This window comes from Moschus berezovskii, chromosome 14, assembly GCF_049115385.1.
Source record: "Moschus berezovskii isolate FMDL1 chromosome 14, NW_MosBer_1.0, whole genome shotgun sequence".
In the NCBI taxonomy this organism is placed as follows: domain Eukaryota; kingdom Metazoa; phylum Chordata; class Mammalia; order Artiodactyla; family Moschidae; genus Moschus; species Moschus berezovskii.
This window is the reverse complement of record NC_142473.1, coordinates 44,913,734-44,928,968: the sequence shown is the minus strand read 5'-3', so window position 1 is coordinate 44,928,968 and position 15,235 is coordinate 44,913,734. Positions and strand designations below refer to the sequence as shown.

The 15,235-nt window shown below is 48.3% G+C and overlaps 1 protein-coding gene across 8 annotated transcripts in view; it reads left to right on the top strand.

The window, feature by feature from the left end:
- Nucleotides 1-15,235, top strand: part of MICAL2 (microtubule associated monooxygenase, calponin and LIM domain containing 2) — a 242,343-nt gene that overhangs the window by 122,410 nt on the left and 104,698 nt on the right. For 6 of the 8 annotated variants that reach the window (XM_088843078.1, XM_055423356.2, XM_055423355.2 and 3 more), the window contains exons 16-21: nucleotides 5,387-5,455; nucleotides 8,949-9,092; nucleotides 10,523-10,645; nucleotides 11,676-11,894; nucleotides 12,136-12,237; nucleotides 13,420-13,545. In XM_088843078.1, the coding sequence (XP_088699204.1) occupies nucleotides 5,387-5,455; nucleotides 8,949-9,092; nucleotides 10,523-10,645; nucleotides 11,676-11,894; nucleotides 12,136-12,237; nucleotides 13,420-13,545 (783 nt within the window). The remainder of the gene's footprint in view (nucleotides 1-5,386; nucleotides 5,456-8,948; nucleotides 9,093-10,522; nucleotides 10,646-11,675; nucleotides 11,895-12,135; nucleotides 12,238-13,419; nucleotides 13,546-15,235) is intronic. The other 2 variants (XM_055423358.2, XM_055423357.2) reach the window with 1 other exon arrangement.

Sequence of the window (15,235 nt, the reverse complement as noted above, 5' to 3'; positions counted from 1 at the left end):
CATGTGTCCTTATGGACTGGAGATGCAGACTAGGCTGTTGCGTGATTTTCTACACCAGGGCTCAAACACACAATCTGTATGTATAGGTGCATCTGTATTCCCCTCCCCGTCCCCCAGCCCTCCCTGCCCTTCCTCCCTCCTTACTAACTTCAGAGGAGCATCTTGATACAGGGATTGAGCAGCCCACATTTGTTCACATGTGGTGTCTTAATCTGAAGTGGGCTCTTTGTTTCTCCCCTGAGCCAGGCTAACACTCTCTTCTCCCTCCTGGTTTTTGATGTTGGTGTTAAATTCTTCTTTCCTCCCTAATCTTGTTTTCCTGATAAATATCCAAATTCCAGCAAAAGACAACTTTGGGCAAAACCGAAGGCTTTTGCTCCATCCAGGAACTTACGTTAGAGAGAATGACTTTCCCATCCCATGCGAAGAGGGCTGTACCTCTGGTGAGTGGTAACCAACTGGGGCTGGTTATCGCTGAAGACTGGATGGCCCACGCCTGGGGAGAAGGAGAAGAGTAGGGGATTCTGTTTTCTCTTAAAAGGCCCTTGGTCTACTTCTGCAGCTCTGCCTCTGTCCCGCTCAGCGTCTAGCAGCCTAGTGGTGTGGGGCAGTTCCTGGAGACCCAGAGCTCTTGTCCCCATGCTCACACATATGTGTGCACACATATGTGGTCTCTGTCCTGTGTGTGCCTGTGGGAGTGTACACACACCTGTTGCCATCTCACAGGTGAAATCTGAACACACGTATGTGATCTCTGTCCTGTGTGCACGTGGGTGTGTATATACACACGCACACACTGCCTGTCTGTGCTTTTCTCATCTGACCCCACAGGCAATGCCTGGGTTTATGGCCTCTTCAGTCACAGTACACACGACAGACAGAGTCAAGCTGTTTGGTCTTTGTTTTCCCCATTCTGAACCCATTCCTTGAGGGACAAAGCAACACAGAACTTGTCATTCGTCCCTGGACATCCCATGCTAGAAGCCAGGTCTGTGGCCCCAGGATTTATCCTGGCCTGCTGGCTGGTTCTGACCCAGGTCCTCCTCTACTGCTGGTTCCTGCTGGAGTGGGACTCACAAAGCATGACTCAGATCAGTGTCTGGTTTGAGGGGGGGATGGGAGGGGCCCTTCTAGCCCTTCTCCTTGACCCTCCTCCACAGACACTTTCCAAAGATTCAGGGGCCGTTATAAGAAAGTCCCTCCTCCATCCGCCCATTCATTCAACCAGGCTTTCCTCAGTCCCCAGTTTATGCCAAGTTCTCACTGCTGGGGCACAGCAATGAACAAGAGGGCCCAGGTCCGTGCCAGCAGAGCTGACCTTCCACTGCAGCTTCTTAAGTTCCTTTCACTCCCCTTCTCCAGCTGTGCTCACAGAACCACCCTCCCAGCAGCCAAAGTTCCCACTAGGTTTTTCATACTTCTCAGTTCAGAGACTTGAAGACGGCTTAGGGAGTCAAGAGCCCTGAGTCCTAATGCTGCCCTGCTGGGCCAGAGTAGGCTGTGAGCAGCGTGCACACCCCCACACCACCCTGGGCACCCATGGTCTGCAGGTCTCTGTGGACAGCGATCACTCCTATCCTCTGCGTTACCATAGCATTCTGCACTGACTTATAGAACGAGGATGCACTTTAAAGCCAGGCTGACAGCTGCATATGGTGATTCAGCACATGTTTGAACCTCTCTAAGTTTTTTTGCTTGGGTGCAAAATGTGACATAATAACAAACATCGCATTGCCGTGAAGACGGTGTTGAACCAATGTGAGCTGCAGATCTGATCTCCTTCTCTGGCACATAGAAAGGGCTCTGTACATGATGGTCCCCAACCTGTCCTTTAGGAGTACTGACCAAACAAAGATGCTCATTTTCTGAGGAGGGTAGAGCTAGCTGGGTTGACTGCTGGCTTGTATACTGCAACCGTGACGGATCCAGCACTGTGCAGTGCACACAGCAGCGCTGTGGATAGCTCGTTTGCTCTTGTTAGGTTTTGAGGAAGTCAGGGGACATATTCGTATCCCAGTTTTAGAGATGGGGAAACTTGGTCTTAGGGAGATTATACTGTGATGCCATATAGGTGGGTAAATGTCAAAGCCAGACTAGAATTCAGATTTTCTAATTCTATGAATAGCACTGACCTAACTTCAAACGTCTAACACTTATACAGCAGTACATAGAAGTGTCTTATATACGTGATTGTATTCATCCTTACAATAGCTTATTTATGACAGAGACGGTGTAGGATCCTAGAGGTGAGGAAACTAAAGTCAGAAAAGTTGGGTGATTTTCCTAAGCTCCCTTAGCTGGAAAGTAATTCAGGTCAGAACTTGATCCCATGGCTCCTTGCTGCTCTGCCACGGAGAGAGGAGCTCTCCTGCCAGTGCCACTGGCCACCTTTCTAAATAGCATGGTGGCCACTGTACTGTCAGTCAGGCCACTGCCTACAATGGCCAGTCTCTCTTCCTATGACCATGGTCTGAATTTCTCCAGGGCTAGTATTTATCGGCTAACTAAATATAAAGTTGGTTTGTTTGGGGCTAAAATCAACTTAAGTCAGGTAGTATGGGAACAAGAATATTTTGTGCTGATCAAATAAATAATAAGCTTGGTAGATATATGTCTGTTTTTTAAAATGGAGATCACCAAGTAGTTTAACAAATGTCTTTTGATATATAGACTCTTTCAAATCATTGGGAAATCATGCTAAGAAAGTGTCTTAGGGTGAAAGGACAGGAAAAACTTATGGGAAAAGGAAGCGAGTTATTTGTTTAATCTCATGCTGCGTCTGGGCACAATAACTGCTTCTTCCTCCTTGTACCCCAGTTCTCTATGGTGCAAAATAGTTCAAGGAGAGGGGTTTATGGAGGCATTTTTTTGTCTCCCAAATAGAGATGTACAGATAAGAAAAATTAGATAAAACTCCAGGTTTGTGTTTTCTCAAGCTTTGTGTTTTAACTTAGCTCTTAGTTGAGCATAAGTGCTTTCATGATAAATCCATATGGAAGAGCAGAGACCCTTTAGGTCTGTGTGTGGCTAACCTTTCCATATAGACTGCATTTTATTGTCCTGTGGGTCAGGCTGAATCAGGAACTGAGGTTGCCTCCACCCACTTCCTCTCTTCCCCCGAAGGATTTGGGGGTCTTCTTAGGTCCTGCTGCTGGGTACAATACCCCCAGGAATGTTTTCTGTGCCCCTGCCGCTAATGTACTGAGTATGGATCCATGCAGGCTCTGATTGTTGGACCATTCACACCCAGAGAGTAAGATATGTTGCTCTTTGAGGGAAAAACCAAGTCCTCATTAAAGGTGGAAACAAGAAGAACAGCAGAAAACTCTGTGATGATGCCTGAAGGGTTCTTGTAGGGAGGACACCGTGTACTTTCACAGGCTTGTCTCGTGGCCAGCGCAGCACTCACAGGCTGTGGAGCCGGGTACCTAAACAGCCTTGGCCTCTAGAACCCGACACTATAAATAAGATCATCTGTTTCTCTTGGTGTTTGCCCAAACATTTGGGTTGGAATTATTTCCATTCACAGAAAAATGATTTGTTAGAAGCTGAGGAAAATGTTGAAGGGAAGGTGAGGCCCTTTGATCTGTTGTTCTGTGCTGCCTGAGCAAGGGAAGGGTCACATTTTTGAACAAATATCAATGACTAAACTGCAGTTGATCTTGTTTTAAAATTTTTTTAAGTTGCTGGTAAATAGGAGGAGGGGCAGAGGTGGTGGGGAGTGTAAGAGCAGGGGGAGCAGGTGCTTGCCTATTATGAAAGCAAGTGGGTACAGGCTAGTCTGTGTGCTGAGGGCTCTGATCATTCCCGTTGATTTACATCTGGGAGGGAAAGGGTCCTCTGGGATGGGGCAAGGTGAGGATGTGTGGTGCTGATTGGGCTGCAGCCTGGGTTTGAGGGGAGAGAGAGGCCAGAAGCCGTTTCAGCTGCATCCAGTGTGAACAGAGGCTGGGATTTAATCTGGCCTTCTCTGATGGCTCAGACGGTAAAGAATCCACCTGCCAATGCAGGAGACTAAGAGACAAGGGTTTGACCCCTGAGTCAGGAAGATCCCCTGGAGAAGGAAATGGCAACCCACTCCAGTATTCTTGCCTGGGAAATCCCATGGACAGAGAAGCCTGACAGGCTACAGTCTATGGGTCACTAACATACTTTTCACACTTTGTTATGCAAGGGCCCCACTGAGGGGCTCGGAGTCTCCCATGGGGAGGGAGGCATAGTCAGTGGGGATGGCTCCTTGGTCTTCAGTGGGCTGGCCATATGGGGAAGGTCCCAGCTGGAGGTCTAACTCCAGTGTCAAGGAGAGGGTTGGGGGTCGGGGGAGGCACTAAATCCAGCCTGCAGCCCCATCCCAGCTTGTAGCATCAGCTCAACTTGTGCAGTCCCACTGCTTCCCTTAAGTAGAAAAGCCAGACCACAGGTGTGCCCTGGGGTGGCCCTTGCAGGCATCATGCAACAGGCTGAGTAGAAAGGGGTCTCTGGATTTAAATGTCCAGATCTGGGAAGCAGAGAGTCGACTGTAAGGGGTTATCAATAGGACAGCCATGCAATTTGTTGTCTAAACCAAGGTACTTTTGAGAATGAGGGACTTCCCTGGTGGTCAGTGGTTAAGGCTTTGACTTCTAGTGTAGGGGGCCAGGTTTGATCCCTGCTTGGGGAGCCAAGATCCCATATGCCTCGCAGCCAAAAAACCAAAACATAGAACAGAAGCAATATTGTAACAAATTCAATAAAGACTTTTTAAATGGTCCATAACCAAAAAAAAAAAAAATCTTAAAAAAGAGGGCATTATTCCTAATTATGCCTGGAGGGGGGTGGAAAGCAATACATCAAAATGTCCTGGACAAACTGAGCTATATGGTCACCATAGTTTTCATGCCATATCTGTTGCTGCTTTAAAGTTAACACAGTATCATTTACCAGTAGCTGCAGTGGGACTGAATGGCAGAAGTAATTTGCCATCAAATTCCTGGAACAGCTGATCTAAGTCTTGAGAATCTGTGCCTGTGAGGGGAGCCAGTGGCACCTCTTCATAGGAGGTGATATCCTCAGGGCAGCATCAGCAGACCTGGCTGTGAGTTCAAGGTCACTGACAAGGAGACAATCCCTGCCCGTGTCACAGGGGTTCTTTGTGCTTTGGGATGTTTCGGCATGATTTGGGGATCTGTATTCCCACTCTCTTCTGACAGAAACCCTGGCTCCTGAGACGGAGGGAGGCTCCCTCCACTGTGCCTGAACAGAGCTGAGAGCATTTATCACGGTGCAGGGTAACGTCAACCCATCTGTTCCTGGGCTGGCAGCTGTTGTGGGCACGGCTGGATCCCCAGTGCTGGCACCGCAGCCCTTGACCAGCCCTGAGCTCACCATGCTTTCTTGGCCATCACAGGTGGACAGTCGAACCGAAGAGAATGACATGAACAAGCGGAGGCGGAAGGGCTTCAACAACCTGGACGAGGTTCGTGTGCTCAGTGTTGGGTTACACAAAGGCCTGTTTCCTGACAGCCAGTGGCCACAGCCCAGCGCCTGACCGAGGCAGTCGCCCTGCCCTTCTTTCTTTCCTCTCACGAACCGCTGGGTTCCAAGCTTAGCTTGATGGGAAAACAGTCGGGTCTGGCCACTAACTGTGTCACTCTCCCAGGGTGTGGCTCATGTCTGTAAAACACAGATGATGCATTTGAAATGTAGGACATTTTGCAGAATTTTCAAAGATTAAATAGTAGGCATAGGAGGAACATACCTCAATACAATAAAGGCCGTATGCAGTAAACCTGGAGCAAACGTTATTCTCAGCGGTGAAAAACTGAAAGCATTTCCTCTAAAATCAGGAAACAAGACAAAGGTGCCCACTCGCACCACGATTATTCAGTGTAGTTTTAGAGGTCCTAGCCATGGCAATCAGAGAAGAAAAAGAAATAAAAGGAGTCCAGGTTCGAAAAGAAGTAAGATTTGCAGTCTGCAGATGACAAGATTCGCTACATGCCAGAGTCAAGATGAAACAAGGTTTAATTTAATCTTAAAGATTAAATAAGAGGATGTGTAAGCACGTATGCATGCACATACCATGCCAATCATGGCCTCTGGCACCTAGGTTAATCAAGATATAATCACTATTAATAGTAAGTAGTAAAGAGGCACCAGCAGTCCCACTATTCTCCCAGTCCCCGTTTCTACTTTTTGTCTTTTCTGTACCGTTAGTCTTTAAGGCGAATGTCCCAGCGCCCACAAGTGCCACCTTCTGGTGAAAGAAGAAAGTTACAGGCTACTTTGTCAAAGCCAAGCACGAGTCTCTCTCCTGCTACTGAAAAATTGATCAGAAGGAAAAACTTACCGGTTCTTGCTTCCCCAGGCAGCTCTGTAAAGAGACCTGAGATATATACCTCATTCCAAGTGAAAGAAAGTGAAAGTCGCTCAGTCATGTCCAACTCTTTGCGACCCCGTGGACTATACAGTCCATGAAATTCTCCAGGCCAGAATACTAGAGTGGATCACTTTTCCCATCTCCAGGGGGTCTTCCCAACCCAGGGATCGAAGTCAAGTCTCCCGCATTGCAGATGGGTTCTTTACCAGCTGAGCCACAAGGGAAGCCCAAGAATACTGGAGTGGGTAGCCTATCCCTTCTTCAGAGGATCTTCCCAACCCAGGAATCGAACCGGGGTCTCCTGCATTGCAGGCAGATTCTTTACCAACCGAGCTATCAGGGTAGCCCCACATCTCATTCCAAAGAGCCATTCTAATCCCACAAAAGCGGGCTCGATACTGTCTGTGAATTGTAAGAATACCAGCTTTAGCTAGCCTACTGGCTGATACCAAAACAATGACTAAAAGGTACAAGGGATAATTTGTAGGATACATTCGTACTTGATTTATAGGACTTAGAAAAAAAGCTTCTCTTACTCATATGATTGAGAGCTGTTGCTCTTGGTCTGGTGAGAGCAGGAAGCCAGCGGAGAGGATAAAGCTGGCTGAGAAACATCCCACTCTCTAGTTCTGGGCCACTGCCTCTGCGCTAAGTGCCTGTGATTTGCGCCCGCCTCCTCCCAAGAAGCTTTGCTTGGATACACTTTGTCCTGGGGGGAAGTCTTCTCCTGCCTTTCATCTGTGCCTTATTTGAGGGGGTGTTTGTACTGTTTCTGTTGCTGGCAGCAGAGGAGTCAGTGTGGGAAGAAATCTGGTCGCACCTGCCTCTTCTGAAATGGCTCGATTTTCTTGGCCAGCTGTTTGCTTAAGTGAGATTTAACCAAGCAGTAATTTCCTCTCAATTCTTACTACTCGAAGTGTGAGTCAAGAACCAGGGCACCAGTATCACCTGGAAGCTGGTTAAAAATGCAGACTCTCAGGGCCCACCCCAGACCCACTGAATCCACATCTGGTTTTGAAGTGATTCATGAGCACATGAATGTCTGCAAAGGGCCAGTCTGCATGACCCACTGTCCTGGCCTACTTTGGGCTGTACAAACAGTGACCAGCCTAGTAAACTTGCCCTATTCACACTGAAGACTGGATTGCTATGCAGAGTTGCAGTTCCCACTTTGAAGTGGGGAGTGACTCTTTGATTTGTGTTTGTCCAACTCTTCAGAGTGGCAGTGCATACCAGGTTTCCCATGGGGCTGCTACACTTAGGGAATCTTAAAAAAAAAAAAAAAACCAAAACAATTGACTATAGCTTATCTCTTCTCATGAATTTCTTCTAAGTGAACATATCTTTGTTTTGAGAACATCTGTTCCTGTAAGGGAGATGCATTGTCTCCTTGGGAAAACTGACTGCCCTCTTGACATAACAATGCCATTTGTATTTCTGAGGCTGATGGGAGCAGATCTATGGTACCAGGGAACAGACATTTACTGGACAGCGATCAGTTTCAATGTTTTATTTTTAGCAGATGAGCTAAGAAAATCTTACATGGAATTCTGTTTTACAAAGCAGCATAACCAAGCAGTCAAGGTCAGCCTCTAAACAGTCACAAGTCATGTTGATATCATGTATCCCAAAACAAAGCAATGAGAAGGACCCCTCACCTCTGTGACATCCTTCTTCAAAATCCCTAACTCTAGTCTAGTCATGAGCAACCATCAGTCCTACCCAGATGGAGGGACTTTGTATAAAATAGCTGACCTGTGTCCTTCACAACTGTCAAGGTCATGAAAGACAGAGAAAGATGGAGGAACTGTTTCATATGGGAGAAGGTGGAGGAAGCATGATGATTAAATGCAGTGTGGGATCCTGGATTGTATCCTGGAACCTAAAAGGACATCTGTGGGAAACTGGTGCAATCAGAATCAAGTCCATAGTTCTGTTAATGGTATCATGACAGTGTGAATTTCTTGGGTTTGATAACAGTATCATGATTATTCCATATGTTAATGTTAAGTGCAGCTGCATCTGTAGTATGCAGGAGCTATTTGTGCTGTCTTTGTAACTTTTCTGTCAGCCTAAAATTATTTCAAAATTAAACTTTTTTAAAAAAGAAACAACAGGGCAGGACTGGTTGCCATTGGGCATGGGGTGCAGAGGAGAGAGGGGAAGCTAGGCGCCTGTGCCTTGCCCCACTGACACCCCCACTTGCTTCGTTCATCCCCACTACTCTTCACCTCCTGTCAGCCACGTGATGGGTTTGGAAACTGTTCTGTTCATCATTTCATTATTTTATATTTGCAACAGTTACGTGAGGGTGGGTTACTGCTCCCATTTTACAAATGAGGAAACATCAGAGAAGTCAGAATTCAAACATTGTCTGGCTCCCAAGCCTGGCTGTGCCCACCTTTGGGGAACCATGTCCCACCTTTGAGTATTGTCTCTATTAGGCATTGCCTGCTGTGTCTGCCTCACTTTCTCAGGCCATAGAGGGTGTCCTTCTTCAGGAAATTATCCCTGTTGTGAGCCCCCAGGCCTACCCCATGATGCCTGGGTTCTGGATCCAACAACTAATGCACTGATTTGGCCTTTGCAGCCTTCGACCTTTTCCAGCCAGAGCTTGGGCTCCAATCAAGAGGGTATTAAGGAAGGTGGAAATCAGAACAAAGTCAAGTCCATGGCAAGTCAGCTGCTGGCCAAGTTTGAGGAGAGCTCACGGAACCCCTCAATCCTGAGGCAGGTGAGTCCGGTCAAACATCCACTGACCTTGCCTTCCTGGTGACCAGAACCTGCTGAGAAGCCAGCACATGTCAGGCAAGTGCTGGATTTCAGGTATGTCAGCCAGTCCTGGCTCAAAAGGAGACTTGAACTTCTTCTTGATCTGGAGTCAGACTTTTCTAAAAGGGCCGGATAACAAGTATTTTAGATTTTAGGGTCGATGTGATCTCTTTTGCAATGAACAGCATGTAAACATATACATATGGCGGTGTGCCAATAAAACTTTATTTACAAACACAGGCAGCAGGCTGGATTCAGCCCAAGGACTGTAGTTTACTGATGCGTATTCTGCATTGGAGATAAAATCCTTTCCCTGATTTTGTTTTGCTTTGCAACCATGGCTGGGTTTGCAGTCATCTTTGAGATGGTGCAGCTGGAGGAAGCTTTAGAGATGCTGACTGTCTGAGGGTCTAAGTCCATGGTGAAAACCCCATCCAAACCAGAGGGAACTGAACCACAGGTCTTAGCTCCATGTGGGCCAACAGGAATGGAGACCAACCTCCTGAGTGTACCCTGGTGCTCCTCTCTCCCTGTTCCCTTGGGTCAGGCTGGCAGGGCTGTTTGTCTGACCAGGGTCTGTGTAAGGTTGAAGACGGTGAGATGCTGTGGGTCAGGCTGCAGACCCAGCTCTCTTATCTCAGACTCCAACTTGCAGTGTGCACTTGTGTGGTTTCATTTGCTCCCCTGAATTTCTTTGGGACACCACTGCCACATTACAAAAGCTTGGGACAAGGGGTTCAGTTTTTCTTCAGAGAATATCTGTCACATGACAGAATTAGGCCCCTCTCAGGAGAAGGACTAACTCTTGGTTAATTTGGTTCAGAGGCAATCATAGACATCTTTCTAGTCTTGATGTAGATCATGCCTCTTCTGAAAAAACTGAGCTTCCCCGGGAAGCCAGGTTTTATTATAAGGAGGTTTCTGAGATTTGTAACTGTCTGAATTGTTTTCTCAACTGGCCCTTCTGGAGGCTTAACTCCTTGTGGTCCCCAGGTGTTGATGAGGGCTGTCTTCCTCCAGAAGGACTGTAGCATCCCTATCGTCTAATGGGCAGGAGTGACTTTGGGACGAGCCACCCTTGCCTGGCACAGGCTCTGGCAGTGCCTGCTCAGTGCCCCGGTCCAAGCCAAAAACACTGCCTCCTGGGGATACACATGTTATCTAAGAGAAGGGGACCAGGGGACTAGCTGTTAACAGGGACAGAGGGCTGGGGTTGCAGGTTTTCCAGCTGGGCACAGCTTGCCGGAGCTCGGCCCTGGGCTTGCTCAGCATCTGCAGAGTCTGTCTCCCTGCCTCCCCTCCTCTCCTCTGTCCAAGTGCCTCAGTATGACTCACCTTTTCCTTCCTGTTTCCTGTGGCTGCTTTTTCTCGGACTCACCTTCCTCCTCCCAGGAGCACCGTGTCTCAGGGATAGGTAAGCCTATACTGCGCTCTTCCTCTGACCCTCCTGTTAACTCTCGCTGTCCCAAGCCGGAGGAGCCCACACCCAGCCCATCACCAACTCTGAAAAGGCAGGTAGGGCTCCTTCCAGTGGACACTGTCTTGGTAAAGCCAGAGGGGACTTTGATCCAGAGGGGTGGGGTCCATGGCTCTCTCTGCACCTCACGTAGGGCTGAGTGTAGATTCTCTGGGAAGGCAGATACAACTTGAGTTTACCACCCTTATAGGTAAGAGTAACCAAGGATGCAGCATTTTAAGTACATGCCGTCGGCGATATCAGCTGACCAACTACCATGCTCTCAGTGCTTTATTTGTTTAGGAAAAAACAGACCACACCACACGGGGTATTTTGTGTAGTGCCCCTGAGATACTTAGCTTATTTGCAGATCTCTTGAGTAGACTGATTTCTAAATTGATGGGGAAAAGTGGCAGTGATGATGGAATGGGCTCAGGTGGCCAGGTAGCCATATGCCATTGAAGGGGTAAGACTGGGATGTGGTGAAGACCTCCCCAGGTCCCCCAAGGACCTGCCCAGTGGGCAGGGAGGCAGCCAGGAGCCAGGGGCTGAGGCTTTTTTCCAGTTAACATCTCTGGGTTTGGAATTAGAGTCACTATTATTGACCACAACACTCAAAACTACTGGACAGCATTAGGAATTTTGTGCTACTTCCAGGGGTGGGGATGGTGGACATCAAAGGAGGTCCATGTGGATATAGTGCAGTGATTTTATGTCCCTGTGTATGAGAATCATCTAGAGAGCTTTATTTAAAAAATGTCAATCTCTGGTACCCACCTCCAAACCAATTAAACCTGACTCTCTGGGGGTTGAGCCCAGACTTTGAGAACCAGGACAGTACAGGTTCTGATTCGGGGGGTCTGGAGTGTTGTCGATAACACCCCAGATGGTATTGTTAAGAAGGCTGTCAGGTGATTCTGATGCAGGTGTGACAAGTCAGCACTCAAGGTTAGTTTGGAATCTCACTCAAGGTGGCATGTGGCATGCCCTTGTCCCTGATCCTGGTGGGGATTCCTCACGGTGAGTGGTGGGAGGGGTCCATGAGAGGGCCTTCCTCGGGAAGGAAACTTGATTTTCCGTCTCCCCCAGTTCCCCTCCGTGGTTGTGACAGGGCACGTGCTCCGAGAGCTCAAGCAAGTGTCTGCTGGTGGCGAGTGTCCAACCAGGCCCTGGAGAGCCCGAGCCAAGTCTGACCTGCAACTGGGCGGGCCAACAAACCTCGCCAGCCTGCCTCCCACCTGTCCGGGAGCGCTGGCCCTCTCTGGGGTGCTGCGGCGGCTGCAGCAAGTGGAGGAAAAGGTTCTCCAGGTGAAAGCCTCGTTCTTCGCCCTGCCTCTGCCCTGCCCGTGTCTGGGATGCCTTCCTCCCCCGCCCCTCCTCCTGCCCAGGGTGGGTTCCTCCTTTGACTGCTCTTCTCCACCTCTCATCCTGCCTGCTGTGTGCACTGAGCTCAGCAAGCCCACCTGGCTGCCTCCCCGCCTCCCCCAGAGGGGCCCTCACCATCTCTGTCCCTGTCTTTTTTCTTTCTCCTTTCTTCCCTTGGCTGCAGAAAAGGGCTCAGAACTTGGCCAACAGGGAATTTCACAAAAAGAACATTAAGGAGAAGGCAGCTCACCTTGCCTCCATGTTTGGACACGGGGATTTCCCACAGGTAAATGCAGGGCTTTTAGAGCCCCTGAGAATCCAGGTGTTGGACCTCTGGGGAGATGACATGGATCAGTCTCTGGACCTTCACTTCTTCCTTCCTCCACCCTTGATAGTCTGTAAAGCTATTTACTTTACAAGTCACCGAAGGCTTTGGACTGGCATCTAAAAAAGCTCCAAATGAGGAGACTCAAAATGTAGATAAATCATGACAAAGGGAAAACCAAGGCAGAAAAGCAGGTTCAGGTCACCGGAAAATAGAAGTATGTGTACTGTAAAATCTTAGCTTCTGAGTAGGCTGAGCTTCCTAGGGGTCAGCACAAAGAGGGAAAGCTGGTCCATTGCAGGAGTCACATCACAGTGCCTTTAAAATGAAAGCAAACCAGTTGCTCATGATGTTTGGCAGTGCAGTGGAGAAATACCACCATAGCCCTGATCTGGAAGACCCCGAATGTCAAGGCCAACCACAGGCCATAACCTGCTCTGCTTTCCCAAAAGGCAGCACCGGCCAGAAAGAATGGCCCTGCCTTAGAGTAGGAAGCACATCCCAGTCCAGGCACTTATTTAGAAACCTGCTGAAGAGAAGAGTATGTGCTTGCGAGGAGATGACAGAGTTGAGGGTGAGGACTCATGGTACGTGTATGTGTAAGGTGCTCATGTGCTTGCAGCAAGCCTGGTCTCTAGAACACACCTCCTCTGCTGCTTTCACTCGGCCTCCTCCAGACCTGTGTTCTCTGCTCCTTGGCAGAGTCATAGACATGGGAAGGATACTCTGCCTTTCGTTCATTTTCAGGGTTCCATGTGGCTGCAGAGGTCCCTGCTGGAGCATGTGCCCCAGAGCATCCTGGGGTTGTCCTTTCCTAAACTTGAAGCTGCTGCTTTCTACCAAGCTCCAGAGTGAGGCCTTCAGGAGTGCGTGTCTGTGTTCGTGTCAGGAATAGGATGGCTTTGCTCTAGCTATTTTGTGATGAGGGAGCCAGAACAGCTGTAACAGAGTACACTGTAACCAGGAACTGGACAGTCCTGCTGGGCTTCAGAGACACAGGTTACATATTTGTCCTGAGACATGAGGCTGGATGTCCTTTCCCCTCCTTGGATGTGTAGACTAGGGGGCTGTATCGTCGAGGCAGGCACCACTGTGCATTTCCCTGTGGATAATCAAAGTTTCCTCTGTTTCTGTTCTGTGCAGAATAAACTACTCTCTAAAAGCCTGTCTCATACTCATCCTCCGTCTTCTCCCTCCTGCCTTCCATCTCCTGATTCAGCTGCTACTTCCTCTCCATCAACTGTTGACTCTGTTTCTCCTGCCAGAAAGGTAGTTATCCCAAACGATTGGCTTCTCCCTACTCCTTGCATGTTCTTAGATATTCTCCTGCTCCGCTCAACCTGCTCAGACAACCATCTGAAGCTTGGCTTGGGTGGGATGAAAATGTATAAGGTCCTTTACAACAGTCCTGAGTTTGGTTTTGGTTTTGTGTTGGAGCAAGAAAATAAACAGAACAGACAGCACACAAAACTTTATCAAATAGTGCTTACTTGTCTAGCAAGCACTTTCTGAGCACCCACTGTATGCTAACCGTCATGCCAGATGCTGAGAAAACGAGGAGGAGGGAGGTACAGTTCTCTTACTATGGTGTAGATGGCAAACAGCATATCAGCATAGAAATGTATCACATTTTACCATAGGATATTGCCAATATTTGGCTATTTTTTACCGAACAAAACAATCTCACATGGTGAACCTCAGACAATACTATTGATGAATTATGTGAGAGGTTTAAAAGGAAGATTCTAGGAACCCAGAATGGTGAAGCCTGGGAAGGCTTCACAGAGGAGGTAATATGGGAGCCAAGTGTTGAAGATTATATGGAGGGATTTTGCTAGAAAGAAGTGTAGGGGAAGGGCATTTTCAAAAGGATCTGGCATGTGGTAAGGAAGGCAGATAGGACTTGCATGAATGGAAAGACAATTCTGGTGCAACTTAATTTCGGGATAAAAGTATTTATACGAGTGCAGAGAGTAAAAATGAAAGTCAGTCCACTTTCTTTGTGTTAAAGGTATTCATTCCATCCTCTTATAAAGCGCCACTGCAGGATCTGCTCTGAATTCTAGAAGAATGGCACAGGTAGTGGTGCAGAGGGTGGAGAACTGGTGGGAGCCAATGTTGGTTGAGTAGATAAAGTTATTAAGTTTGGGTTCTAGAGCACTTTTCATGTTTTTCACATGTTTTTCATGTTTTCTGCCTGTCACCTAATATGCCAAGAACACTACCAGGCTGGGGTGGGAGAGGGGTAGCCTCTGGAGAAGCTTAGCCTCTGGAATGGGAGAGTCTAAAAATGGAGTGAAGTGCACTTGTTCAGCTATCAGTCATGACAGTAAGTTGGAGCCTCTTTCTGGAGGACTGTGCTCCCCTCAACACCTCTATTCTGTCTACCCCGACTAGGGCTCATCTCCATGTATGGTGCTGAGTGTGCCCATGGCAGAGTTACCACTCATTTGTTTCCATTCTGTTAGACTGAAGCACAAACCAGAAATCCTCTGGACTGTTCCCTGGGCTGTTGCATCAGTGGGAAGTTAGGAGCTGCCTCCTGCGAGTCCCACCCCCACTGACCCTTATTACTGTGGGGAGAAGAGTGCAGGCAGGGTCTCCAAGGAAGGAGCAAGGAACCTTAGCAGCCCCACCTACTCCATGGTCCCCACTGTTTGTGCGAAGCCTCCCTGGAGGGGAAGCTGGGGGTGATGTGGGGAAATAGAAACACTTCTCATCTTCAGCTCTGCTGAACACAGCCATGGCTGAAATGCCCAGCAACTTGTTCCAAGTCAGCTTTGGTCAGCGGTTTGACCTTAAGGAGTCTCCATTTTCTTATCAACAAGAGAGTGACTCTTGGCTCATCTGATAGTGACCTCTGTAGTTAGAGACTGGCATATTGGTCGTCACCATCACCAAGGCTTCAGAGTAGCCTTTGGGAGAAGAACCTTCCCTGGCGGATACTTCCTGCCATGGA